At 47.4% G+C, this 27,834-nt stretch overlaps 1 protein-coding gene across 39 annotated transcripts in view; it reads right to left on the reverse strand.

Annotated features, from left to right (window-relative positions):
• SYTL2 (synaptotagmin like 2) overlaps nt 1-27,834 on the reverse strand; it is a 411,708-nt gene that overhangs the window by 199,947 nt on the left and 183,927 nt on the right. For all 39 annotated transcript variants that reach the window (XM_086933941.1, XM_086933940.1, XM_086933962.1 and 36 more), the window contains exons 4-5: nt 25,890-26,043; nt 10,470-10,545 (exon numbers count right to left, since the gene is read on the reverse strand). In XM_086933941.1, coding sequence (XP_086790067.1) covers nt 10,470-10,545; nt 25,890-26,043 — 230 coding nt within the window. The remainder of the gene's footprint in view (nt 1-10,469; nt 10,546-25,889; nt 26,044-27,834) is intronic.

The following is a 27,834-nucleotide window of genomic DNA, read 5'->3' on the forward strand; positions in this document are numbered from 1 at the left end:
AGTCGTCCAGATACGGGAATACAGGTATCCCCGACCTCCTGAGATGTGCAGCCACCACTGCCATCACCTTGGTGAAGACTCGAGGCGCAGTAGTAAGACCAAACGGAAGGACCGCAAACTGGTAGTGTTGCGATCCCACCGTAAAACGGAGATACTTCCTGTGCGACTTCAGGATCGGGATGTGAAAATACGCATCCTGCAAGTCGATCGACACCATCCAGTCTTCTTCCAACAGTGCTTGAAGAACCTGCGCAAGAGTGAGCATTTTGAATTTCTCCTGCTTGAGATAGAGATTCAAAATCCTGAGGTCCAGGATTGGACGTAACCTGCCATCCTTCTTGGGGATCAGGAAATACCGGGAGTAGCATCCCTGACCCTTTTCCTGCTCTGGAACCACCTCTATCGCACCTTTCTTGAACAAAGCCAGGACTTCTTCCTGCAAGCGAACAAGGTGGTCCTCCGAACAAAAACCCTGGCAAGGAGGGTAATTGGGAGGGAACTCCTGGAAAGGAAGTGCATACCCATTTTCTACGAGATTGAGAACCCAAAGATCCGATGTAACCGATTCCCAATCCCGTAGAAAATGAGTAAGCCGACCCCCCACCGGAGCCACATGATCCAGAATGGCGGATCTAGGGCTGCTTTGCTGCAGGGGGAGGGGGTTGGCTATTAGAGGAAGAGGAGGAGGAGGAGGAGACCTGGCGCCCACGACCACGGCCCCTTTGCTTTCCTCTGTAGGATTTATACAGAGGATTCTGGCGCTGCTGCTGCTGCTGCTGTCCTTGATTGTAGGGACGAAAATTGGGTCTGCCAAAACCCCTATACTTTCTAGTCGCAGAGCCCCTCGTCTGAAGGCCCAAAGACTTCGCCGTAGCCCGACTGTCTTTGAATCTCTCCAGAGCTACGTCAGCCTTCTTCCCAAAGAGACCTGTCCCATCAAATGGTAAGTCCAACAGAGTAGACTGAACGTCAGAAGAAAAATCGGAAGACTTAAGCCATGCGGCCCTTCTTGTAGCCACAGTGGAGCCCATAATTCTGGCAACAGAGTCCGCCGTGTCCATACCACTCTGTATAACCATACGAGCTGCAGCCTGAGTATCAGCGACCACCTCGTTAAAATTCTTCTTATCGTCCTCTGGAAGCTTAGCAGAAAGCTGTTTGACAGAGTCCATCAACGCGTGAACGTATCTCCCCAAGAGGCAAGTAGCATTGGTGGACTTCAAGGCCATGCTACCCGAGGAGAAAATCTTTTTAGCAGACTGGTCCAGTTTCTTTGAGTCCTTGTCTGCTGGCACCTGAGGGAAAGAACCCGCAGCCCTGCTGGAACAGGCGGCCTGCACTACCAGACTCTCCGGTGCAGGATGCGTGGAAAGAAATTCAGGGTCATCAGGAGCCACCCTATAACGCCTTGCCACTGACCTGGAAACTGCAGGAGCAGATAAAGGCCTCTTCCAGACCTCCTTTATCGGTTCAGTCAATGCATCCGTAAAAGGAAGCGTCCTCCTTTATCGGTTCAGTCAATGCATCCGTAAAAGGAAGCGTAGGCTCCACAATTGAAGAGGGTGAATGCAATACTTCCGTAAGGATGTTAGGCTTGTATTCAACTGTGGGCAAAGTCAAGCCTAGCAACTCTGCAGCCTTCTTTATGACGACATGATAGGGTGCCAAGTCCTTAGATGGTGTGTCAGAAACGGTTGGCAAACCCCATTCAGGAGAAAGTTCCAAGCCACTTGCATCCTGAAGGTCCTCAAAACAATCCCCCTCATGCAACTCTCCTTCCTCAACCTCGGAGTCCACAAACTCCTTCTCCTCCAAGAGGCGTTGAGCCCTGCGCCTCGACCACTCCGTACGGACCGAAGTCGATGGATCCGGTAACGACTCCGACGGCGCCGGAGCCGACGTCGAGCGAGGAGCCGGAGGACGGGAAGTGCCACGATCCGAATCCACCCGAGGCCGATCCGGAGTCGGCGAAGCCGCATGCGAAGTCGACGACCTCGGCGGCGCCGTACCGAGCCAAGGAGTGCAAGGCGTCGGCATAAACGGCATAAAGGGGGCCGGGGCATAAGCCTGGGGCACACCCAAATTGAAAGACAAAGGACCCATGGGACCCATAGGCGCACCAGCGGGGTACATCGCCCTCGAGTAAACACCAAACATGGCGTTTAAAAATTGCGAGGGATCCTGACCTGGACCTGGAAAGGGTGGGTACGAACCCAATGGCCGCTCCGAAGGAGGCTGATCCGGCAAAGGCGCACCCTGGCCCTCTTGTTCTTCAGGCTCCACAATCGGAGTCGGTGCTCGAGGAACCTCTTCTTCATGCACCGATGAATGGTGCGACTCCAGATCCGGTTCCGGCTCATGAACTGGAGAACCAACGAGAGATTGAGCTGGAGAAGGAGACACGAAGTCCTTATGATGCTTTCTCGACTTCTTCCTCGAATCCGAAGACTCCTTGCCAGAGTGGTGTCTGGAGTGATGTTTACTCCTCTTATGCTTCTTTCTCGATGAGCCCGAAGCATGGCCCGAGGCCGACTTGGAACCGGACCTCGACCTCCCTCTGGACCTTGATCTCTCTCTCGACCTCGACTTGGCCTTCGAAGCCGACCTCGACTTGGCCTTCGAAGCCGACCTCGACTTCGCCCTCGAAGCCGACCTTGACTTCGACCGCGACCGTTGTCTCGACTTCGAGCGCCTGGACACTGACCTCGAAGACCTTCCGGCTTCCCTTTCCTTCACCTTAGCGAGCAGAAGCTTCGCCTCCCGCTCACGCAAGGCTTTGGGGTTCATCTTGTCACAGGAACGACAGTTCTTGACATCGTGTCCCGAACCAAGACACCATAGACAGTCTGGATGCGGATCGGTGATCGACATCATCCGGGAGCAGGAACCACACTGTTTGAAACCTGTCTTCCTCGACGACATCTCCGGCGATGAAGCGAAATCCGACAGAGAAACAATAACAGCTAAACAGCTAATAGATACAAAAGTATCGCAGAAGATCCCAGAAACCGTTAGCGTCGACGACGCGGAAAAAAGGGAACTGACGTCATCACGCCGACGTGGGCCTTATGTGGAGTCGGTGACGTCAGACGGAGTCGCGCGCGAAGCCGTGCTCCTATGACGTCGTCCACGCCGGCGTGCTACGAAGAATTTTCCGAACGTTGCTGACGCAAGGGGGATATTCACAAGGTGAGGAATCCACACGGCAGATGTATCTATCAGAATAATCATGTGTATCCATTGGTTGATTAAACTGGGCAGTAAAATGCCAAACAAATACTAAAAATTGGGATGTCTGTGCATTCTAGCCACACCTCTGGCGCTCCCACAGATCCAATACTTGGGTTATTCCCGCCCCCTGATTCTCCGCCCACTGTTCCCCTACTTTTTTCCCCCCACTTCGACCACTGTGTAAGACTCAGCATCCCTGGACCTGTGATGTGGCGCAGCTGCGGGCGCCGCATGTGCCACACATTTACGGTGCCGGGCTTCCGCATAAGGGAGCTGGCCATTATTGTATCCCTAAACGTGCGCACGATGTCAGTTTGTCATTGACTACACGTAGAGGGACTCTAAGTTTCTTTTCAAAAATATAGCTAACATTTGGACCTATACATTTTATTTTGTATACATTAATTGAATGTGTGTAAAATGTAGCAATGCCCGGGGAATTCTAGTAAAGGGAGCACCCACTGTCAAATCACTAGCGTGTGTGATTACTGCATTATTTATTACTAACTTTGACGTTGTGCTTTAACTTTGGATAAAAGTTATCATGAGTTCGAGCACCAAGAAGCCAATATTGGTAAATAAGTGTGCTACAAATAATCCCTAACATACACTGTGCATACAGTAATCTGGTGCTTTAATCATAGGCTGTTTTAAAGTATTCTGATAAAAATCGAATCGTACTGAAGACAGCCTTGATTGGTGTTGGATCGAGGACCCAGAAGTCTGCACACCTAGCAGACAGAGATAAAGCACCTTGTCAGAAAGTTTTGCTTTTTCCCTACAGGTGGTGTTTGTTGACCCGTTTCAGGGTCAGTCACATGTCCTGGATTCCTGGCATTTAATTGAGTTTATCCTAGTTCTGCATCCCAGTGTTTCGTGTGCCCCACCTGGCACACATCATGTCGGAGGATGGTGATGACATTAACATTTTGCCCCCCCCTGGAAAAATTTCTGCGGACGCCCATGGACGGGTGGGGTTGAGATTGAGCCTGAGGAAGTCTCAAGCTGCAAGATCGGAGCAACCACAAGCTCTGCAGCCACCCACACTCCACTGACTGGTGTTGCTATAAGTTATGGGCAGTGTGCCAAAGTGATGTGCAAATTCAGTCAACTGGGACGAGGGCATGAATGAAACATCCTTGCTGAGTGGGCAGTGCTGGGCCACAACACTCAAGCATTGGACTGCAAGACTTGACTACCCTGAGAGTCCGTTACTAAAGGGGTGTATTTGGTGGTCGGTTATGGGTGCAACTGCAAGGTTTAGAGTATACAGTGGTGGTGCGTCCATTGGGGCGCTGGGGCATTGCCCCACTAGCCACATGGCCCGCTAGCAAGAAGCAATCTGCAATCATCCTAAATTATTTCTAGAATATGTGTAATTATTTTTACTATTATGGCCCTCGTTCTCGTCGGCATCGGGTCGGGACATGCCTGAGGGGCAGGCTGGCAATCGGCTGCTGAAGGGGGTCGGCAGGGCTGGCAAGGGTTGAGTGACAGGTGGTCCTGACTCCTGGCTCACACAAGTGCGCATGCTCAAATTTGGTCTGGTCATTTTTATGACCAGCCTGAACATGCGCACTTACAGCCAGTCAGCCACCACCTATGTCATCTAACAGAGCGAGAGTGGTCCCAAGGCTGAGGGTTGCCAGCAGCAGCCCCCGGTCCCTGGGTGAGCCCTCTTCGTGCCTAGCCAATCCTGGCACTGCTAATGCAGCGCCAGGATTGGCTGAGACACCGCGCAGTCATACATATAAATATAAGCATTGGGTGCAGCCCGGGCCACGGCACTGCCGCACTGTGATTGGCCATTTCCATTATCATAATGGAAATGGCCAATCACAGTTTTATGACGAGCAGCGCACTGCTGCACCCTCACCTGTCACCGCTCACGCCAGTGCCACACACGACTCGTCTGACTGACTCGTGCAGTGCCACCAGAATCCTGTCCACAGTGCGCAGTGACGACGAGATCATTGATTTCTCATTTGAGGTCCAACATCAACGACGTTCTTGGAAAAGTTAAAGAAAGTAAGAAAGAGTCAGGGATATTACAACATGAACATGATAAAATATATATATCACTTAGCTTTCTTAAATCGGAGCCTGAGGGAGGAGTGAGAGTCCGCCATCAGCTGGCTGGGTGTGGGTGGTCTGGACTGGAGTCCAGACCCTCAGGCTCAGTTTACTTTCACTGTAGTTGTTTAATCAATGGTTTTCTAATTCTGAATCTTAATTGATTGAATTAGAAAACAATTGATTAAACAACTGTTGAAAGGATTGAAATGGCGTCGGCCCGACGCCAGTCGGCGAATCCCGCTGGGCCCTGCGCCGCGGCCTGGTGAAGCCTGCTGCCCTGCGCACCCCAGCAAATCCTCCTGCCAGGCCGCTAAATTTTGCATCAAACGGTTTTAAACTTATTGGGCTCTTACAGTAAGAGGGGCAGCAGGGCGCAATAAAGTTAAAACAGTTTGGTATCTTACCTCGTGTGCTTCAATGAACACACGCTCCGCAGAGAGCAGACTGGCCATTCAGTTTCACTCAGGAGGGAGCTATCACTAGCAACCAACTGGCGGGACATCTTTTTAATTCTTAGTGGCAGGCAAGGTAAATATTTACTTGTGGATAGGATCAGGCGCGAAGTCATCTTGTAGCAGAAATGATGGGACCCCCTCAGGACTAGATCAAGTCAGGGAAGGAGGGGAATGAAGCAACATAACAGAGAGAACAAAATTCCCTTACCTACCACATGATTTTAGTACAATTGTGTTTCAGATTATAATCAAGTGTTGGTGACAAAGGCTCAGCAATAACTTACATTCTTTCAAAAAATATATGATTTATTTCATTTCTGTAGATATAAATTCCATTAGTTTGCATCAATTAACATTTCTTTATCAGTTCTTCATATAATACAAAATTACCATTTTTTTTAAAGACAAAATAAATTTTTTAAATAGTGTAAACAGAAAAAAGCATAAAAGAGTACATACAAAACATGGCTATGTACAAGACTGAATTAATACAAGTTTATACATAATTCATTTACCCCCTGGTACAAGAAAAAAGTACCAACATATACACACATTCACAACAATCTCAGCATTCTCACTCTATCTACAAACATCACCACACCATTTGAAACAAGGAAGTAAACTTGTGAATACAGGTCTCCAAGATCAATGTGAGAACCCGCACTTGGACGAGCGTTTCGGCGGCGCAAGGCCACTTTCTTCAGGACCACTTCCAATAAAACAACCCAAATGTCCAGGGGATATAGAGACGCAAGTATTGTAGGTTCAGGAAAGATTCTAATGAAATAATCCTGTGTTGGGATTAGGTATTCATATTATATACGTCTTCCAATTATTAGATCCCTTTGTAGATTGTTCCTGAGATCTCTTTAGTTTTCTTAAAATCTCTTCATGTGGCAAGATTCTTAACTTTTTTTTACAGCTCTATGAGATATTTGATGTTTCCACAGAATCTTGTAAATCCAGCTTCTGATAAATTTTTTGTAGAGGGACGCCTGCCAATCCTCTCAGTATCCTTGCCTGAAGTTAAATGCTCATGTCGACGTATCCGTCTCTTAGTTAGCTCGGACCGGAGCTAACTAAGAGACGGATTTTAAGAAATACACTTTAAGGACAAAAGAACTGATACCTGCCAGTAAAACAAGATCTTCAGCAGGACTCCCCATACGGAACCAATATGGAGACATCAAGACACTGGTTTAAAAAGTCTGATCTTAACGTCTGGCAAATATTAGAATTATGGAAAATAACTCCTCATAAAATTGCATGCTCTTTCAGAACACTTTAAGAATCAGGATACAGCACTTGTTTTTTATTTTACATTTTTATTCTCCTTGGACCATGTGCTGCTTTCTTCTCAACTTCAATCAATCATATCATTTGTAAAGCGCACTACTCACCCGTGAGGGTCTCAAGGTGCTGGGGTGGGGAATGCTGCTACTGCTTGAAAAGCCTGGTCTTGAGGAGTTTTCTGAAGGCCAGCAGGTCTTGGGTCTGCCGTAGGTGGATGGGGAGGGTGTTCCAGGTCTTGGCGGCAAGATGGGAGAACGATCTGCCGCCGGAGGTCACTCTTCGGAAGCGGGGTACTGTAGCGAGATCGGCGAAGTGGAGCTGGCGGGTAGGGGTGTAGAAGCGTTGTTGAGGTACATTGGTCCGGTGTTGTGGAGTGCCTTGTGTGCGTGGGTGAGGAACTTGAAGGTTATCCTCTTGTTAACCGGGAGCCAGTGCAGGTCTCTCAGGTTGGAGTCGTCTCAGGAGTTTGGCCGAGGCTCCTGCGTAGAGGGTGTTTCCGTAGTCCAACCTGCTGCTGACGAGGGCCTGGGTGACCCTTCTTCTGGTTTCAGTAGGGATCCACTTGTAGAGCCTGTGGAGGATGCCGAGGGTGTTGAAGCAGGAGGAGGAGATGGTGTTGACCTGTTTAGTCATGGAGACTGGTGGCAGCGAGGATGCCCCGTAGGTTGCGTGCGTGGTCGGTGGGTGTTGGAGAGGTTCCTAGTGCGGTCGGCCACCAGGAGTCGTCCCAGGCCGAAGGGGTGGATCAGAGGATGAGGACCTCCGTCTTGTCCGAGTTCAGCTTCAGTCGGCTGTTCCTCATCCATGCAGCGAAGGCCTTCATTCCTTCGTGAAGGTTGGTTTTGGCAGTGTGGGTGTCCTTGGTGAAGAAGAGGATCAGCTGGGTGTTATTGGCGTAGGAGATTATGTTGAGGTCATGCCGATGGGCGATGTGGCAAAGCGGTGCAATGTAGATGTTAAACAGAGTAATTTGCTGAGGAATGAACCCTGGGGTATGCCGCAGATAATCTCGGTAGCTTCGGAGCGGAAGGGGGGGAAGGCGGATGCTCTGTGTTCTGCCGGAGAGGAAGGAGGTGGTCCAATCCAGGGCATCTCTCTTGGATCCCGGCATTGTGGAGGAGTGTTTGTTGTGTGTGGTGGCAGACCGCGTCGAAGGCGGCTGACAGGTCCAGGAGGATGAGGGCTGCCGTTTCTCCGTTGTCCAGCAGGGACTTGAGGTCATCTGTGGCGGCGTTGAGGGCAGTCCCGGTGCTGTGGTGGCTGCAGAACCCAGACTGGGAAGGGTCCAGGATGTTGTTCTCCGAGGTAGCGGGTCAGTTGTTCATGGACTGTCTTCGATGACCTTTGCCGGGAGCAGGAGCAGGGAGATGGGCCGGAAGTTCTTGAGGTCCTTGGGGTCCGCCCTTGGGTTTCTTGAGTAAGGTGTTGATCTCTGCGTGCTTCCAGCTCTCCGGGGAGCTGTCTCAAAGGAGGTGTTGATGACTTTCCGGAGATGGGGTGCAATGGATGTGCTGACTTTGTTGAAGATGTGGTGTGGGCATGGGTCTAACGGAGATCATGATTTGATGGTGTTCATGATCTTGTTCAAATGGATTCTAAAGAACACCGGTACTTGAAGTAGGAGGCTGCTAAATAACAACCTCAAGTCGACCACACACTTTTGGCCAAATTAAATTCAACTCTAGAAGACAAATGTCTGCTAAAAGTATAAAATGTCACCTACACCAGAGTCTTTAGTATATCAGAAATGTCTTTAGAACATATTTAATGATCCCGATTATCTGGTGGAATGAGCCCAGTTTTGCAGGAATGGTATTCCATCTAAGTGGCAGCCAAAAGCATATACTGACAAATATGGTGAAAAATGGGAGCCATACACGGCTCTACCTTAATCAAGATGAAAACAGTTTTAAGGGATATCAGCAGTGAAACCATGGGTTTCATGGACTGTGCCTACCATACAAACAAAAAGCAAAAAAAATGTCTAACCTTTTAAGAAGTAATCCAGGATTACAAAGATGGGACTTTGCACACTTCTTGTAGACATAAAACATTAATCCACAACATTTCTGAATACGCCTACTCCCTTGAATCTTTCCCTAGGGAAGTGAGCAAGGGAGAACTAAACAGCATACCTTGTTGGTCCTGGCATTGATTTTGTGACACCAAGACCAAATCTAATTACAATCAAGCATGTCACTTCATGAACATATATGGCCCTGTCAATTAAGCCCAAATCTGTGACAGATTGTGAGTTCTGAAATGTCCATCCGAGCAAACAGTCTAAAATGGCTAGACAGGTAGAATAAAGTAGGCACATGGAGCTAAGCTATGTAGTTCTGCATATATTTACTGAACTTCTTTTATTTCAGTCACAAATTCATAATGGCAGCACCAATATCTCAAATACGCCTACCAGAGAGTAGATGCATTTCCAAGATGGAAAAGGTAAAGATGACTCCAATAGGTATATTTATCAGAGTGGATGCTGGACTGCTGCACTGTCACAGATGTCCTGGTAAAAACATGCACCACTGTTTAGCAAGTCAATGAGTTAACACCAAAGCAGGGCCTATATTAAAAAAACTAATCTCATGCCTCGGTGATGATACATATAGAGCCACTGAAAGCTCATTTAATAGTAACACCTGAGCAAAAGTGTCGGCATCCATGGAGGGAATGGAAATGGTAAGGGGACATATGAGCCTTCGGAAAGGTTTCAATATGAACTGGTCAGAAGCGGCCGCCCTGCAAATTTCTAAGAATGCTCGATGCCTCTTCATGGCAGTGGTGAGTGCTGAAGAAGGTCATATACATCCACCATAAAATTGCAAGTAATGAGAATCCTGATAAATAAAAAACCATAGATTCAAAGCAAAAAAGTGGAGTTGTTGGAACAAAAGCACTGGAAAATGCGGACAAAATCTTTAGCCTTTCCTGTTTTGAATACACCTACGTTTGCCATTCACATACTGTAAAGCTGAATTTTTGCCTAATACGATTATATATTATTTGCTTAAAAACATACAGTGCAAGTCAAAAGTAAATCCCTTGAAGTATGGCAGGCATGTGAAGTTCAGCCATGATTAGGAATTTGCATGTTAAAAACACCCGTAAACGGATCCTGGACTTTTGTATTTTCAAGGAAGAATTTTAATTTGACCATCTTAAAACATGTACATTTATGAGAATGACAACCTCAAAATCACATGACACGAGTGAGACCCCCCCATGCCTACAGTTATCAAATCTGATTTGGGAGATAAAAGTTTGATGAAAGTGGAGGTTACTAGTTACCTAATTTAAGAAATTTCATTTAGAAAGTAAATATTCTGTTAGTAGCGATTAATCTTTTACCAGTGCGCAGGTTATAGAGTACATATGGGATAATGCTACTTCTGAAGCATCTCTTACCTTTGATGGAGATGAAACTGCCTTAATGGTGGATTGTGGGGGTTCGTATAATGAAATATTGTCCACTTTTGGGGCACTGCAAAGAAAACAAATAATTGTAAAATCTACAAAATGTGCACTTTAAGACGCTTAAATTGCAATTGTAAGGTCTTTAAACAGCTGATGCTGCAGTTACTCTATCCAATGTTACTCAGTTTATCAACCACAGAAGTCTGTAAAGGTTGAGTCAGCAATCCTGAGATCTTAGCATGTGACCAGCAGGGCACAACAGATGTTGACATCAACGAATATTCAGGGCAGGTATCCATGGGTTCAGTCTGGTTCTTAATTAGCACAGCATAGAATGGAACAAATAAATAAAACAAGCACTGGCAAAGTCAACAGGTCTTGCTTGTATTTTTAAATACTTTTCTAAATATTATACGGTTAGGCTATTGAAAAGCGAAGTGTGATTTATTGACCACCACTGAAAAGATGAATTAGAACATGTTTTATTGTGTATATATGTTTACATGTACACACACTTAAGTTGCATCACATGACAAATATTGACACATTAAGTACAGTTCCATAACTGGTGGATGCCAGAGGAAGGAAACTAATCAGGCACCAAGAAGTTCATTACAAAAGGGAGTCACAAATCGTTGGCAGAACGTAAAACATAAAGAAACATGCTTCAGACTGAACCAGTGGCCTAGTGTATGTGAAATATACACTCCAATAGTTGGCTACCTTCTTAGGTCTTTTGTGGAAGACGCCTAAAGAGATGAAGTATTAGGGGTGCCTGATGGAGGACAGGGACGGGCAGTGCTGTTAAGACAGGGCTGTCAAACTAGATGCAAATGTCTGATTTTGCTTTTCAAGTGGAGTCTCCGCTTAAAAACTACGGAGAAGGCCTTTTTGGTGTAAGCAGTTTTGATATTTTACAATATTGGCATAATAGGCAACAAGCAATTTATTTTGAGAAACTGACCATTGATAGCTCATTCAGTGACCAAAAGCACTAAATCCATCTGTATTGTCTCCTGCCTGGAGCCCAAAGGACGACGCCCTTTGAGACCATGTCAGCGCAGCATACAATGAGACTACCCTCGTTTGACTTGTCAAACGCATGGTTGATGCAAATAATGCCCAGGACTGGCGGACACGCCTCTCCGACATTTGGACACTTCTGTTAATGCTTAGTGTAGAATCCCACAGAGACTCCAGGACATTGGTCAGATCTAGTCTAGCGAATTACGCCAGCTTAAACTTGACTGTAAACGCGCAGAAAGGGTCTGGAGGAAACAGTATTTAGACTCGGAGAAAATGGTATTTAGGTCTGCTATACAAAAATACAAGGCTCAAATCAAGATGGCTAAAGCGACCTATCTTGAATCCACCTTGAATCAGGCCCCAAACAAGGCACAGGCCCTCTTTAAAATCGTTAGGGACCTTGCCCACCCTACGTGTGTGGCTAGTGCAGTCCCTTCATCGCAAGCTCTTTGTGACTCACTTGCGGATGCCTTAGAGGAGAAAATCCGTAAAATCCTGGAGGGTCTGCAGGACCCAGTTAATCCCACCACTGATGCGGGAGCTCCGGAGGAGATGGCCAGTCGACCCCTGCAGAGGGTCGCTCACCTCTGTTTGGAAGCTCCGGCCACGCCCTCCAGTCGACCCCGACCAGAGGATCAGCCCCTCAGCCTGGGAGCTCCGGCGATGGAAGCCAGTCGACCCCAGCTGAGTAGTTTTCCTTCCCCCCCCTTTGGATCCGGCCCTCAGCTTGGGAGCTCCGGCGATTGAGGCCAGTCGACACCAGCTGAGTGGCTTTCCCTCCCCCGCCTTGGATTCGGCCCTCGGTCTGGGAGCTCCGGCGAGTGTGGCCAGTCGACCCCAGCTGAGTAGCTTTTCTCCTCCCTCTCTGGATCCGGCTCTCAGCTTGGGAGCTCCGGCGATTGAGGCCAGTCGACCCCAGCTGAGCAGCTTTCCCCTTCCCTCTCTGGAGGAGTTTGGCAGTCTAGCCCTCACGATTTCATCTGGCTCGCCTCTGGATCCTCTTCCTCCAAAACTCTGGAAGGGGTTTCAAAAGGATCTCTTCCAGCCCTTGCATGCCATCTGTTGCCAGTCGTTTGAAACAGGGACTGTACCGGGCTGCTGGAAGAAGGCAGTGGTATCTCCGCTCTTAAAAAAAACCTACGCTCGACCCGGTGTGCCTTTCTAACTACCGGCCAATCTCCCTGCTTCCTTTTCCAGTCAAAATCATGGAAAAATTGGTTACCCGCACTCTGTCCGGCTTCTTAGAAGGGAACACCTGGTTGGATGAGACGCAATTCGGTTTTCGCCCAGCGCACGGGACGGAATCCGCGTTGGTGACCGTATTAGACAATCTGCGGGCGCGAGTCGACAGTGGTCGGGCAGCATTTTTGGTGTTGCTCGATATGCCGGCCGCGTTCGACACGGTCAGTCATCCTACCTTGATTTCGAGGTTGGAAGAATGCGGGGTCAAAGACAAGGCCAGGGACTGGTTAATCTCCTACCTGGACAGCCGTCAGCAACGGGTTTCGCTCCCTCCCTTCAGCTCAGAGGAGCGGAGAGTGGGACAAGGAGTACCCCAGGGCTCACCCATCAGCCCTATACTCTTTAATATCTACCTCCGCCCTCTAGTCCAGCTCATTAAATCATTTGGGATCTCCGCATTTAATTATGCGGATGATACCCAGCTGGTCTTTTCTCTGGAGGGACAGGATGCAGTCCCATTGGAGACTTTTCACCGGTGCATGCAGGCTACAGCGGAATGGCTCCGTTTGAACTCGTTACAGTTCAATGGAACCAAGACAGAGGTCCTGCCCTGCTCCACTGACCGAGTTCCCCGAGATCTCCCAGATGACTTTTGGCCCCCGTCCTTTTCAGAGACGGTGTCAGCCGCACAATCGGCGCGTAATCTGGGCGTCATTTTTGGGCCCAACCTGCAGCTGGATCTGCACGTAAATAAGACCACCTCAACGTGCATGATGCTGATCCACATGCAGCGCAAGGTTTTACCCCTCCTCCCTGAGCAAGCCAGACCAAAAGTAGTGCGAAGTACCATCCTAAGTCGACTTGACTATTGTAACGCACTGCTTCTGGAGGCCCCGGTAACACTTCTGGGCAAGCTTCAAAGGGTGCAAAATATGGCTGCCAAACTCGCCCTTTCCCGCCCCTACCACAGCTCTTCTACGGCAGCGTTGCAGGAACTCCATTGGCTGCCGGTCCATTTACGCGTTCGCTACAAAGCAGCGTGTATTGTGTTCAGGGCTATCCATGGCCTGGGCCCAATCCCTCTGCGGCGAATGTTTGCCTGGTATCTTCCATCTCGAGCTTTACGTTCCTCGTCGTCCAGGCTACTTGTAGTTCCGCGCTTCCAGAGAGTGAGGATGGGTGGCCGTTCGTTCAGAGTAGCGGCGGCCAAACTCTGGAACTCCCTGCCAATATCCCTGAGAAGTCTTGAGGATCTCTTAGCCTTCAGAAAGGCGCTGAAAACTTACCTTTTTCCTAGGACAGGTTGAGCTATTGTTTTTGCTGGTTTATGGGTCAAAGCGCCAGGATGCCCTTGGTGGTGACAGGTTGCGCTATATAAGTATACCACAATACCACAATACCTATTCTGGGAGCCTGCAAGCAAGGGTGAAAGGGAAGGGGCTGGGGCTGATGGGAAGGAGATCGGTTTGGCTGGTCACCGATAAGCCACTGCCACACTTATTTTAGTGCACAGGCTACAAAAGATATTCAACCAGAGGCAGAGGAGGAGGGACGAAAAATATGTATGTGTCAAGTAGATGTAGATGTAGAGTCCATTTATAACGCGCTAGCAATCGCTCCAAGGAGCATCTCAAGTAACAAGTAAGTGTAGATACTGGGGATTTAACAGTGACCTTGTGTATCGGTAAGATACGCTCAGTCACTGAACTACATTGTTGTATCCTTTGCCGATGGACAATAAGGCTAAGTGGATCTCCTGCCTTGGGTGACTGCAAGGGAGGACAGAAGCTATGGAGATGCAAAAAGGAAACACGCACAGTAGGAGAGGTAGTGATCTCAGGAAGCAAGATTGGTAGAAGTGGAAGATGAGCAATAGTGTTGGTTGGAGGGAGCAAAAGGACAAAGTGCGAAGTAGGGAGGTACAGAGGGCAGCAAGAGGCTCCAAATACAGAAACTTGGTCACATCACCAAAATATAAATGTGATTCTGTAACCTTCAACAAAACGCCAAAGGCCCAATGTACAGCCCAGGCAAGCCATGGTGAATCTTGAAAAGACTATGGCAGCAGATACGAAAATTCAACAACTGTATGTTGGAAGGAATGCTTCAACATTCAACCGGAAGTTGGCTATAAAAGTCCATACAGCACAGTCAAGCAGTAGTTCGCAGTGGCAGGCTTGTGAGGGCGCCTGCAGTGCAGGTCCTTTTTGCAATGATATTATCCTAGACCCGTCTTTCTTGGAAAGATTGTAAACTCCCTGAATAAAATGCAAAATAAAATGAAAATGCAAATATATTTGATAAGTCCAGAGCAAGGCAGAGCACTTTTCACCGCAATAGTTTTAGAATTTTGATTCTGCACACATTCCTAGTATTTGAACACTGCATCATGACATTTCTAAGGGTAATAATGACATACTCTGAGGATTCCAAATGCAGACCTTTGTTTGTGGGAGGTGATCATGACAACCACATACTCTACACCAGGCTTCTCAAATGAGTAGCACGTGAGATACTGGTAACTCTCTAACTACCTACCTTTGAGTAGATTTCCTGTGTGCAGCCCAGCCTACTAAATTAGACACTTTTGGTTAGCTGAATTAGTCTGCGTTGACCAAAATGGAAAAAAGTGTGTATTCAAGTCAAAAAATGTGTGCATTTTTAAACCTCAATTTTCAAAATATATTTAAAGCGGATATTTGAGTGATAAATCAGATGGTACTGGGGAGACTTGTTACTAATGAACAAGTTACTTACCTTCGGTAACGCTTTTTCTGGTAGATACAATATCTGCCTGTGGATTCCTCACCTTGTGAATATCCCCCTTGCGCCAGCAACATTCGGAAATTCTTTTCGTAGCTTCGCGCCGACGAGGACGTCATAGAGGCACGGCATCGCTCGCGACTCAGCTGACGTCACCGACGCCTATAATAGGCCCACGCCGGCGTGATGACATCAGTTCCGCCCTTTTTTCCGTGCCTTCGAGGCACACAGACGGACCAATGACAGTAAAAAATATACACAGTAAAGATATCAAGGTAACACACACAGTGTGAAGCAAATGTAATAAATCATTTGAAATAAACAACTCCTGGACAATAAAATAATACATTAAAGAAACTCTGAACTAGAAGAGTGGACAACGGGGAGGCGGGTGGGTCAGTGAGGAATCCACATGCAGATATTGTATCTACCAGAAAAAGCGTTACCGAAGGTAAGTAACTTGTTCTTCTGATAGATACATCTGCCATGTGGATTCCTCACCTTCTGAATAGAGTTGCACAGCAGTCCCCACTCCCGGAGGAGGGTGTCCACTCTTCTAGACCAGGAAATCCTGGAGAACAGAGCGTGCAAAATAACCGTCCCTCCTCACTTCGGAATCCAAGCAGTAATGCTTCGCGAAAGTGTGGAGGGAAGACCAAGTAGCTGCCCTACAATTATCCTCTACAGGAACACCTCTAGCCAAAGCAGAGGTTGACGACTTAGCTCTAGTAGAATGAGCCCTTATACCCTCTGGAGGTTCCTTACCGGCCAAAGAGTAGCAGATCTTTATACAGAGGACGATCCATCTCGATAAAGTTCTCTTATGGACCGCTCTTCCTCTCTTGCAGCCAGCAAAACCAATGAAGAGCTGGTCATCCAACCGACAATCTTTAGTTCTGTCCAGGTAAAAAGACACCGCCCTCTTGGGGTCCAGACGGTGTAATCTCTCCTCCTCCTTGGAAGGGTGTGGGGGAGGATAAAAGGTAGGGAGGGTAACAGATTGACCAAGGTGGAAAGGAGTCACCACCTTAGGCAGAAAAGCAGCCCTGGTCCTAAGAACCATTCGATCAGCATGAATGGACAAGTAAGGGGGCTTGGAACTAAGAGCTTGAAGCTCACTTACCCTCCTTGCCGAGGTAATTGCAACGAGGAAAACTGTCTTAAGAGTCAAAAGCCTCATAGGAAATTTGTGAAGAGGCTCAATGGGAGCACCCATCAGAAAGGTCAAAACAAGATTTAAGTCCCACTGAGGCACAATAAAAGGAGTAGGAGGGAACTTATTTGTGAGGCCCTTCAAAAATCTTAAAACCACAGGAGATTTAAGAAGTGATGGCTGGTCGGGCAAGCAGAGAAATGCCAACAACGCTGAAAGATAACCCTTCACTGTGGCAACAGCAAGCCCCTGTTGCGCCAGAGATAGGGCAAACTGGAGAACTACAGACAAATGGGCACTCAAAGGGTCTATACATTTCTCCCCACACCAAGAGACAAATTTCGACCACCTATAAGAATAGATGGACTTAGTGGAGTCACGCCTGGTAGATAAGATGACATCCACCACGTCAGGCGGGAGAGAAAAAGAACTCAGTTTGCCCTGTTCAATCTCCAGGCATGAAGGTGTAAGGTCTGGAGGTGGGGGTGTAGAACCTGCCCCTCCATCTGGGAGACGAGATCTGCCCTGAAAGGGAGACGGAGCGGCGGGTGAGAGGAGAGGTGGAGAAGGTCTGAGTACCACACCCTTCTTGGCCAACCCGGGGCAATCAATATGACTTGGGCCCGGTCTTGGCGAATTTTCCTCAGTATCCGAGGAATCAAAGGTATGGGAGGAAACGCGTAAAGGAGTCGTCTTTCCCAACTCAACTGAAACGCGTCCCAAGGCTCCTTGCATCGGAAACTGGAGACTGCAGAATAACGGGCAGTGAGCATTCTCTAGAGTGGCAAAAAGGTCCACCTGAGGAGTTCCCAACGTTCGAAAGACGTGACGAACCACCTCCGGATGAAGCCCCACTCGTGGTCGGCCGAGAACTGCCGACTGAGACTGTCTGTACGAACGTTCTGAACTCCGGCCAGATGATTTGCCATCAGACAAATCTGATGGTCCTGAACCCAGGACCAGAGACGCAGAGCTTCTCTGCAGAGACACTGCGACCCCACTCCTCCCTGCTTGTTGATGTACCACATCGTGGTCGTGTTGTCCGTAAGGACCTGAACCGACTGACCGCGAAGGGAAGGGAGGAAGGCCTTGAGCGCCGGACGTATCGCCCGCAACTCTAGAAGGTTGATATGAAGCAACCTTTCCTCCGGAGACCAAAGACCCTTGACCTCCAGATCCCCCAGATGAGCACCCCACCCTAGAGTGGATGCATCCGTTATTACCGTGGCCACCGATGGAGGAAGTTGAAAAGGCTTTCCTTGCGACAGATTGCCTTCCATGCTCCCCCAAGACAGATCCGCCGCAGCTTCTCTGGAGATCCTCACTGACTCCCTGAGATCTATGTTGTGCTGATACCACTGCCTGCGGAGGCACCACTAGAGCGCCCTCATGTGCCAGCGTGCATGGTTGACCAATAGAATGCAAGAAGCCATCAGACCGAGCAGGCGAAGGACCTTCAGGCATGGAACAACCGCTCCATTGAAGAACAAAGGAATCTTTTCCTGTATGTCGCGAATCCTTTGAGGAGGAGGGAATGCACGACATACAGAAGTGTCCAGTACCGCACCTATGAATAGGTTGCGCTGGGAGGGCACCAGGTGAGACTTGGGTGCATTTATCGAAAAACCCAACCTGTGCAACAACTGAGTTGTCTCTTGCAGATGATGGAGCACCACCACCGCCTTGATCAGCCAGTCGTCCAGATACGGGAATATTGGAATTCCCGACCTCCTGAGATGAGCTGCCACCACTGCAATCACCTTGGTGAAGACTCGAGGCGCAGTAGTAAGACCAAACGGAAGGACCTGAAAACTGGTAGTGCTGCAACCCAACCGTAAAACGGAGATACTTTCTGTGCGACTTCAAGAAGGGAATATGAAAATACGCATCCTGCAAGTCGATCGACACCATCCAGTCCTCTTCCAGCAGCGCTTGAAGAACCTGTGCAAGGGTGAGTATCTTGAACTTTTCCTGTTTCAGGTAAAGGTTCAAGATCCTGAGAACCAGAATTGGCCGTAACCTGCCATCCTTCTTGGGGGATCAGGAAATACCGGGAGTAGCACCCCTGACCCCTTTCCTGATCCGGAACCACCTCTAATGCACCTTTCCTGAACAGTGCCAGGACTTCTTCCTGCAGGAGAAGCAGGTGGTCCTCCGAACAATAACCCTGGCAAGGAGGGTAATTTGGGGGAAACTCCAGAAAGGGAAGAGCATACCCATTCCCCACGACATTCAGAACCCAAAGATCCGATGTTATCAATTCCCAATCCTGCAGGAAAAGGGTAAACCGGCCCCCCCACTGGGTCCACATGATCCGGAATGGCGGATCTAGGGCTGTTTTGCTGCGTTGGCAGGGGGCTGGGAAGGGGAAGAGGAGGAGGCTTGACGGCCTCGAGAACGTCCTCTTTGTTTGACCCTATAAGACTTGCACAGCGTGTTTTGCTGCGTAGATTTGTAGGATCGAAAGGAAGATCTGCTAAAACCTCTAGTACGCCTTCCAAAAGTGCCCCTGGTCTGAAGGCCCAATGACTTGGCTGTTGCTCTGCTGTCCTTAAAACGTTCTAAAGCAGCGTCTGCTTTCTTGCCAAACAAGCCAGAACCATCGAAAGGGAGATCCAACAATGTAGATTGGACATCTGTAGAAAACTCACTAGACTTCAGCCATGCAGCTCTCCTCGTAGCTACAGAAGAGCCCATGATCCTCGCCACAGAGTCCGCCGTGTCTAACCCACTCTGAATCACCTGCCTTGCTGCAGCCTGAGTATCAGAGATAACTTCCTGGAAGTCTTTTCTATCCTCCTCAGGTAATTTGGGTACCAACTGTTTAACAGTATCCATAAGGGCGTGAACATAACGACCCATCAGGCAGGTCGTATTTGTGGACTTAAGCGCCATACTAGCAGAGGAGAAAATCTTTTTAGCAGCCTGATCCTGCTTTCTCGACTCCTTTTCTGCCGGAACTTGAGGAAAAGCCCCTGATAAACGTTTGGAACAGGCAGCCTGTACCACCAAACTCTCAGGAAGAGGGTGAGTAGATAAAAATTCTGGTCATCCGGAGCAGTCCTGTACCTCCCGGCAACAGCTCTAGACACAGCTGGAGTTGATAAAGGTTTCTACCAAACCTCTAAAATAGGATCTCTTAGGGCATCATTAAAGGGCAGCAATGGTTCAGTCACCGATGAAGGAGAGTGAAGAACCTCCGCGAGTAGATTTGACTTGAACTCAGCAGTAGGTAAAGCAATGTTCAATAAATTTGCTGCTTTTTTTAATTACAACAGGGTAAGGAGCCACATCTTTAGAGGGTTCGTCTGATACTGAAACCAAATCCCACTCAGGGGACAGTTCACCGAAAGATTCTCATAATGATCATCAGGATCCTGTAGCTCACCCTCCTCCAAATACTCCTCACGATAGCTCTCTTCTTCCATCAGCCTCTGGGCTTCACGCCTCGACCTGTGCTTCACCTTCGGAACAGTCGGTTCCACGGTCGACTCCGCCGAAGTCGGTGCCGAGCCCGACGCCGGGCGAGGAAGACTTCCACGACGTTGTTCTGGATTTGGCATCAGAGAAGATGGAACCGGCGTCGAAGGATTCGGAGTTGACGACTTCGGCATTGATGGCTTCGGAGACGAAGGCCTCGCCAGTGTCGGAAGATGCCAATGCGGCGCCTGATCCGGCATAAAGGGCATAAAGGGCGCAGGGGCATAGGTTTGGGGGACACCCATTCCAAATGCCATCGGACCCGTGGGACCAACAGGTATCCCAGAGGGGTACATAGCCCTGGAGTAGATACCATACATCGCATTTAGAAAATGCGACGGATCCTGACCTGGAGCCGGGAAGGTTGGAAACGAACCCTCAGGTGGATCTCGAGGGCGCGGAGCCAATACGACGTCGACCTACTCTTCAGGCTGGTGCACCGGAGTTGACAGACCTTCGGGAAACGGAGCCTCACCCCCTCCAACTATCTCCTCCTCACCTTCATCCTCCCGATCCGGAGAACGTGCAGGATCCGGAGATGGAACCGCTGTCTGCTTCGGCGAACCAGGTGAATTCGCATGCGATGCCGCACCTCCAGCGTCATGCTCTTCCGAAGCCGAAGACACCACTTCTTTCTCTACCAGCTTCATCTGCGACTTCGGCTTAGAACCAGAGTCTTTCTTTGAACGATGTCGGGATTCATGAGATCTTTTCCTATGCTTCTTTTTTGAAGACCTCGAAGCATGAGCCGAGGACGAATCAGAACGCGACCTCGAGTGAGATCTTGACCTCGAGCGTCGAGTCCGCGATCTCGATTTCTTCTTCTCCTTACTTCCTTAAAGCTTTGCAACAATAAGCTTAGCTTCTCTCTCCCGGAGGGCCTTAGGAGTCATCTTCCTGCAGGAACTGCAGTCTTCGACATCGTGGTCTGAGCTAAGACACCACAAACAGCATTCATGCAGGTCCGTAATGGACATAGTCTTTCCGCATTCCCCACAGGCCTTAAAACCAGTCTTCTTCAAAGACATGTTGAAAGAGGAGATACAGGAATACTAACAATGCAAAGTAACAAAGTTACAGAGAAAGCTACGGACGATCCCTAGAAAACCGTTAGCGTCGACGACGCGGAAAAAAGAGAACTGATGTCATCACGCCGGCGTGGGCCTATTATAGGCATCGGTGACGTCAGCGGAGTCGCGAGCGATGCCGTGACTCTATGACGTCGAAGTCCACGTCGGCGCGAAGCTACGAAAATAATTTCCGAATGTTGCTGGCGCAAGGGGGATATTCACAAGGTGAGGAATCCACACGGCAGATGTATCTATCAGAAATTAATACCTTGGTGCCACTTGAATTGCAGCTATGGTTGTTATGCCTTACCCATGTAGAGGCATTCCAAATTGATAAAGGCTTATTAACATGACTTCCAGCAACTGTACCTGATGTACTGAGGTGATAACTGCTACTCATCTTGCATATGGTCACCACTAACGTAATCTTGTCTGATGTGGTCACTATTACAACACTAATAATATTGCCAGCTCGGGATGACTTTCATTGAACACAAGTAGTGCTCATTACTGAAAAAGTTGGAGACCAATTTATGGAGTGTAGTCCGGTCACAGAGTGTTTCATTAACACTGAATTGTTTCTAAATGCATTAAATTCTGTATTTGACCAGGTTTTGGTTTGTCTTGCCCCACATAAAAAGGTTTTCCCACACTACAGGTTTTCCTTGAAAACCCCACATGTTATTATCGTAAATGTATGCACGAGTTGCATAAATGTCCAGATAGTTTTGCCGAGTTTCACACGGATTTACTCGAGTGTATGAAAGCCAACTTAAAAAAGTAATGGAGGTTCGACCTACTCTTCCTTATTACTGTGGGTTGTCGGAATGGATGAACGTTTGCAACAGTACACACTGCTGGAGCACGCCTTTGCCCTTTACTTTTTACCTCCACAAGGAAAACAATTTTCCAAATAAAAAACCCTTCCCTTCCCACCTCTTTGAGTATGGAAATGTTTCTTTCTCCTTCCTACCCAGGACAATTTAGAGTTTGTGGGGGGTGGCCTCATTTTTCATGACCACTTTGTTTAGTGCCATCTTGCCACCTCAAACCCTAAATTGAGAAGGTCATAAAGAAATCGTAGCAATAAACTTTTTTGTATGGGAAAGTCCACCTGGTGCTTGGAAATCCAATTAATCAGGAATCAGTTAATCACAACCTGGAGTTTTAAACAGAAAATGTATTTATTTCACAAGTTCCATTACCTGTACGAAAATGTTTGCGTTTTCAATCCTAAGGGGTTGGAAGTTAGGGAAGGGAAGTGACCGGTTGCACAAACTAGCTAACGCACACCATCAGTAAATTTTTCCCATGTTATGGCGTAGAACATTTTCGATCACTGACTTAGGAGGCCGGACTATGAAGCACAGCCAATAGCATGATCTTTCCCAAGCCATGAAACCTTCGCATCTGGGTCAGCCTGGAAACTCTGCAACAGGAGGCCCAGATTCTGAGAACTTGAAGTGAATAGAACCAACTCTGCTTCTCCCTCCACCCAACCCCCCACTCTGCTTCTACCCTAATCTAGATCTGCGATCACTCTCCATGTTACCCACGGCTTGGATGCAAAATCCTTGCATGGACGATGCCTGCTTTTCATATGTAACATGGATACCTTTAAGAGTTTGGTATTGCTCAGATCAGAAGCGCAAATATCAAATATGCTTCCTGGATGGTCATTGTGCAGTGGGTTCTGAAGGCACGTTTGTCTCTCATTGCTCACCACTTCCAGATTTGGAGTCTGATATGAAGGTAAAATGCTGACACTCAAGATCAGGGTCTCCCAAAACACAGACTGGCCGTTCTGGGTCTTGATCCAAAATGTGAATGGCACTTTCACGAAGACGGAACCATAACTCCCTCTACGTATGCTACACTGTCAGCTGGTCCGCACCATGGATGACACTCAAGCAAGCAACGGATGAGGAGGATTAACTGAACAAGCTCCATTCCTCCTCCTAACTAGCAATTTCAGAAAAAATTGACTCTTATACAGTGCTGAACTCCCAAAATATCACAATTCTGTTTCCATGTGAGGTTGTTTCTTTAACAAGAGCGCATCAAACATGTTACTTCCTTTTTTAAATATCAAATAAATACGTAGTCTATGCCAGTTTCCAGCTAACAAAAAAATGCTGTGGGGACTTATGTTTACCCGAAAGTTCACAGAGAGTTTTGACCATTTATGTATTTTCAGTTCAATATGACCCAAGTTCTCATCCTGTGTAGTGTGAGCTTCATTCCAATGAAGAGCAAACCAGCTCGACTTCCAGATACTTGGGTGTATGAGGTCTCGAGGGACCACCTCACTCCGTGTTGTCTTTGACATGGTTTCCTGTCTGGGGATTCACCGCAAGAACTTAAGGCATTCTAGGTGTTGAAGTTTTTGATTCTACCATTGAGCTAAGAAGACGGAGACACCTGACTGCAATGGATTGTGGGGTGAAAGCATAGCACTGGAGGCAGTGTCCATGATGACAAGGGGAGAGGCGATCACTACAATCAGTCCAAAAGGGCCGCCTTGGCATTCAGTAGAGATACCGTTACTGCAGGGAGTACAGAATGGTTTCCCACTGCCCGGAGCCAGACGGTTAGCAGCAGCTACTTGTACTTTGTACAAACATATGCCTTGTATTTCCCCAGGCATGCTCAACTATGTGTTCTGATCTCAGAACAGTCCCCACTCTGTAAAAATACTCTCTAGTCCTGACTTTGTTAGTTTTCTTCCCAGATGCCAGTGACCAGTATCTGATCTTTATCTAATCATTTCTTGGCAGGAAGTCAGTTTCATATGTTGTTTCCTTGACCTAAAGGCAACATCTTTGTTGATTGTATTATTTTGGCAGGGAAACTATTTCTAAAATATTGATAGACCAAGATGTACTGAACGCAACAAACCATGAAGAGCTATGAGTCACAGTTGATAATAGATCTTCAAGCCAAGCCCGAAGTAATTGGTCCCCCTATTATTCAAATGAAGTTTCTTCGAAACCTGTGCTGGAACACGGAATGCTGCACATCTGCAGAAAATGATCCGCTGTGGCGAGCAGCACATCACAACTATTGGTGCTTTGCTGAGAAATTTAATAAACTTTGGTGACCTTTATTTCTTTGGTTTTCAGGGGCAACATTCTGGTCACCCCACACAGGGAAAACTAACATCCAGAAATGTTCAAACACTACACTCAAGAGGAGTGGGGGGCGGTGTGACTTGAGTGTATATCACTATGTTTTCTAGCCCATTATACCCTGCAATCCACAAACTTGGACTACAAATCCCACACTTTCCTCAAATTCCTGTCAGGGGAAACTTCCAGAATCTGTAAAGATCCACAAAATGCCTACCATCCAGAGTTCCCACACTTCTCCTGAGGAAAAAACACCCCACTTGTGTGGTTGGGACCAACACCTGCAACTGAAAAGGACACAAAAAGGTGTCATAAAGACATCCCATTTGTGGCACGGAAAAAAAACTTTTATTATCTGGCTTGACAGCGCACAATATGTTAGAACCATCAGGGGAAGGGGGTTTAGCCCCGCCCATTTGTTGGGAGCCAAGAGTCATTGTTTTGATTGGGCAGAAGTTGTGTGCTTTCACAAATAAGTACCTGCCCTCCACACAGCCGTTTTATCAGGGGCACACATGACATTATAATGTAAAGTCTCCAAGATAACTTGATAATTTTTGGTGCTTTGTGCGGCAGCAGCACAGTTGGATAGAAGACAGTCACTAACCTACATGGCGTTTGAAGTCTGGCTTGACAGTACAATTATCACCCGACCGTAAAACCCACATCAATATTATTCTACAGTACTTTGCGTCCACAAAAATTCATATCTTTTCCCATGCTATCTACTAGAAATGCTCCTGGTTACCATATAATATTCCTTTAAAGCCAGACCTATTGGCATTTCCAAAGCTTGTGGGTAGCTGTGGAATTTGGGCCACCACTCATTGTTCCTGCTGGATCTCTCCGATGCCTTCAACATCATGGACCAGATTTAATTCTGATGCCCTGTGCAGCACGCTTTACTCAAAGCTTTGCGAATGCAAGTCAAGCCAGAATAATGGCTCAACAGTAATTTATGTGGGCTTTCAATTCCATGAGGGGTGTCCTATCTAAAAGTGCTTTGTGAGGTTTCAGGGGTTTCAGGGAATTATTGAGAAAGGATTTGAGTAATTTCAGAGATAAATCTAAAATTGAAAAAAAGCAGATCGCTGCCCAAAACAGCATGGAAGCAAATTAAAGCATCACATGCCGTTTCACAATGCCATCTCCTATTAGAAGTGAGAGTGTATGCCTCCTACCACACGGCATTCCAGGCACTGCTGGAGTGAGAAAACTCTACTGTACAATATAGATTGGGAGACATTCACAACAGTTTTAAAGTTTGGCTTGCACTGGTCAATTCTTAATAATATCCCAGCGCAATTTAATCATGAGGATCCCAGAAATGGAAGCTTGGTCATATATCAACAATACGAAATCTAGAGGCTATGCCATCATCTTCATTGATTCCACGCAGCCTGACCAGGTCGGATCAATTGGACATTATTTTTTGTCTTTAACCTTACTAATACAGCTTAAGCATGTAGGGCTGAGCTGTTGGACAACTTTGACCCCTCTCAGGACCTATGTACACTACTGAACAGCTTTGCAAAGCAAGGTTCACACGTCATAAATATCAAAAGTATAAAGACACCTTTTAAAAGGAATTTTATTTAAGAGATATTACCTTCTGTACAATTTTCCTTGTGTCTTTTCTTCTTCATCTTCTCGATCTGGCTCTTCCATAACACCAATCAGTTCTGGAGGAACGATGAGGTCTTTGTTGACATTGTTCACCCAACTTTTTTTCGTTTTGTCATTTCTGCTTTGGCTGAGTTCCGCTAACACAGAGTAAAAAAATAAAAAAGTTGAACAGTCACTTCGTCTTTGCATACCTACTAGTCTAACCTAAACCTAAACAGATGTAAATCAGGAAGGTTTATAAAGAAGGGTAATAGAAATGGCTACTGAGCACTGAAGACAGTTTCATAAACAAGAAGAACGGGCTTCAACCATACCACTAGGAGGTCATGGAACCACTAGTTGTAAGGCAAAATGATTACATGTGGTCTTAATGTTAAGTGGCTTGTGATCGCAGAAATGTGCGGTACTAGAATGAATACACATTTTCATTGAATATTTAAACACCTATGGAAATTACTCTTATGTGATAATACCATAAGCGAACTTCACAACACAGAAATCCAGAACGAGGCCCTCAACCGGATCTGCAAATTCCTCTCTGGCAGAATGTGTCGGGTCATACTCCACCTTTCCTCTCCGAGCCTTCATCAGCAGCAGACTGGGCTACGGCAAAGCTCTCTATGCCAGGACCAACTAGAACCTCACCCGCAAACTCCAGAACATCGCCGCCAGACTAGTCCCCAACCTACCGCACCACTGCCACATCAGCCACACCTACGGACACTACACTGGCACCCAGTCGAGAAGAGAATCACCTTCAAGCTCCTCACCCACGCACACAAAGCCCTCCACAACACCAGACCAGCCTACATGAACCATTGCCTCTCGTTCCGCGCACTCCAAAGATTCCACCACACTGCCCAGCTCTCCCATGCGACTGTACCCTGCATCAAGAAGATCAGAACAGGAGGACGCTCCTTCTCCTACCCCGTGGCCAAGACATGGAACACCCTCCCTCTCCACCTCAGACAGACACCTTCACTTGCCAAATTACTGAGGGCCTAAAGACCTGGCTGTTCGATGAAGCACTGTAACTTTCTGGAGTTGCGCTCCGCTCCCCCTCCCCAGCGCCTTGAGACCCGATCAGGTGAGCAGTTGCGCATTGCAAATGAGATGATTAATAGATATGTATTGAAGGGGAATCTGGTGAATAATGTCACAACAGGTCTCAAAACCCTAGTAGACATCCCCAAACAATGCAAAAACCTAGAAGGCTTAATATTAGTGATGCAGAACTGGGTAAAGAGAATTGTTCTTTTCTTTTCAAAGGATTGCCCCTTTAATGTTTGCGTGGTTTACTTTCTTCCGAAATTTTAAGTATTCCAGAACCCCAAAAAAGGATCATCTGCCAAAAACAGACTACAACAATTTGAACCCAGTGTTCAGAAGGACTACAAATCATATAACTTCATAGATTCAGGTGAGCCTAGAACATGTGCTTCGGCTTGTATTGCCCACTTAAAACAATGTAAATGAATGCAACATAAGATGTATTCAGACTTTCTGCATGTATTACTGCATATACCTTCAGTGGTCAGAGCGTAAACTATAAATATGTGGAAAATTGTGGCATCCACTTGAAGTGCGAGGTTGGTATTACTGCATCATGAAATTTCCTTCGATTTTCAGCATGCGCTGTACGAACACTTGCGGAGTAAGTAGTATTGCACAGATGCACCACAATGGTACTCAGGGTCGCTGCATGCACGCCCCTGAACCTCATGCGCGCTAGCGGAATTCCCCTCGCACGCTGAGATTTTTTAAATCGCATGTTACGTGACGAGCTGGGCTCGTCATCAGCGTGCGAGGAGGCTACGCCATGACGAGCCCAGCTCGTCATCAGCGTGGAAGGGGTTAACAGTTTTTGTAGGTGATCATCCTCACATTATGGTAATATGTCCTCAGCTTGTGTTGCTGATCTTTTGCTT

This window comes from Lissotriton vulgaris, chromosome 8, assembly GCF_964263255.1.
Source record: "Lissotriton vulgaris chromosome 8, aLisVul1.2, whole genome shotgun sequence".
Classification (NCBI taxonomy): domain Eukaryota; kingdom Metazoa; phylum Chordata; class Amphibia; order Caudata; family Salamandridae; genus Lissotriton; species Lissotriton vulgaris.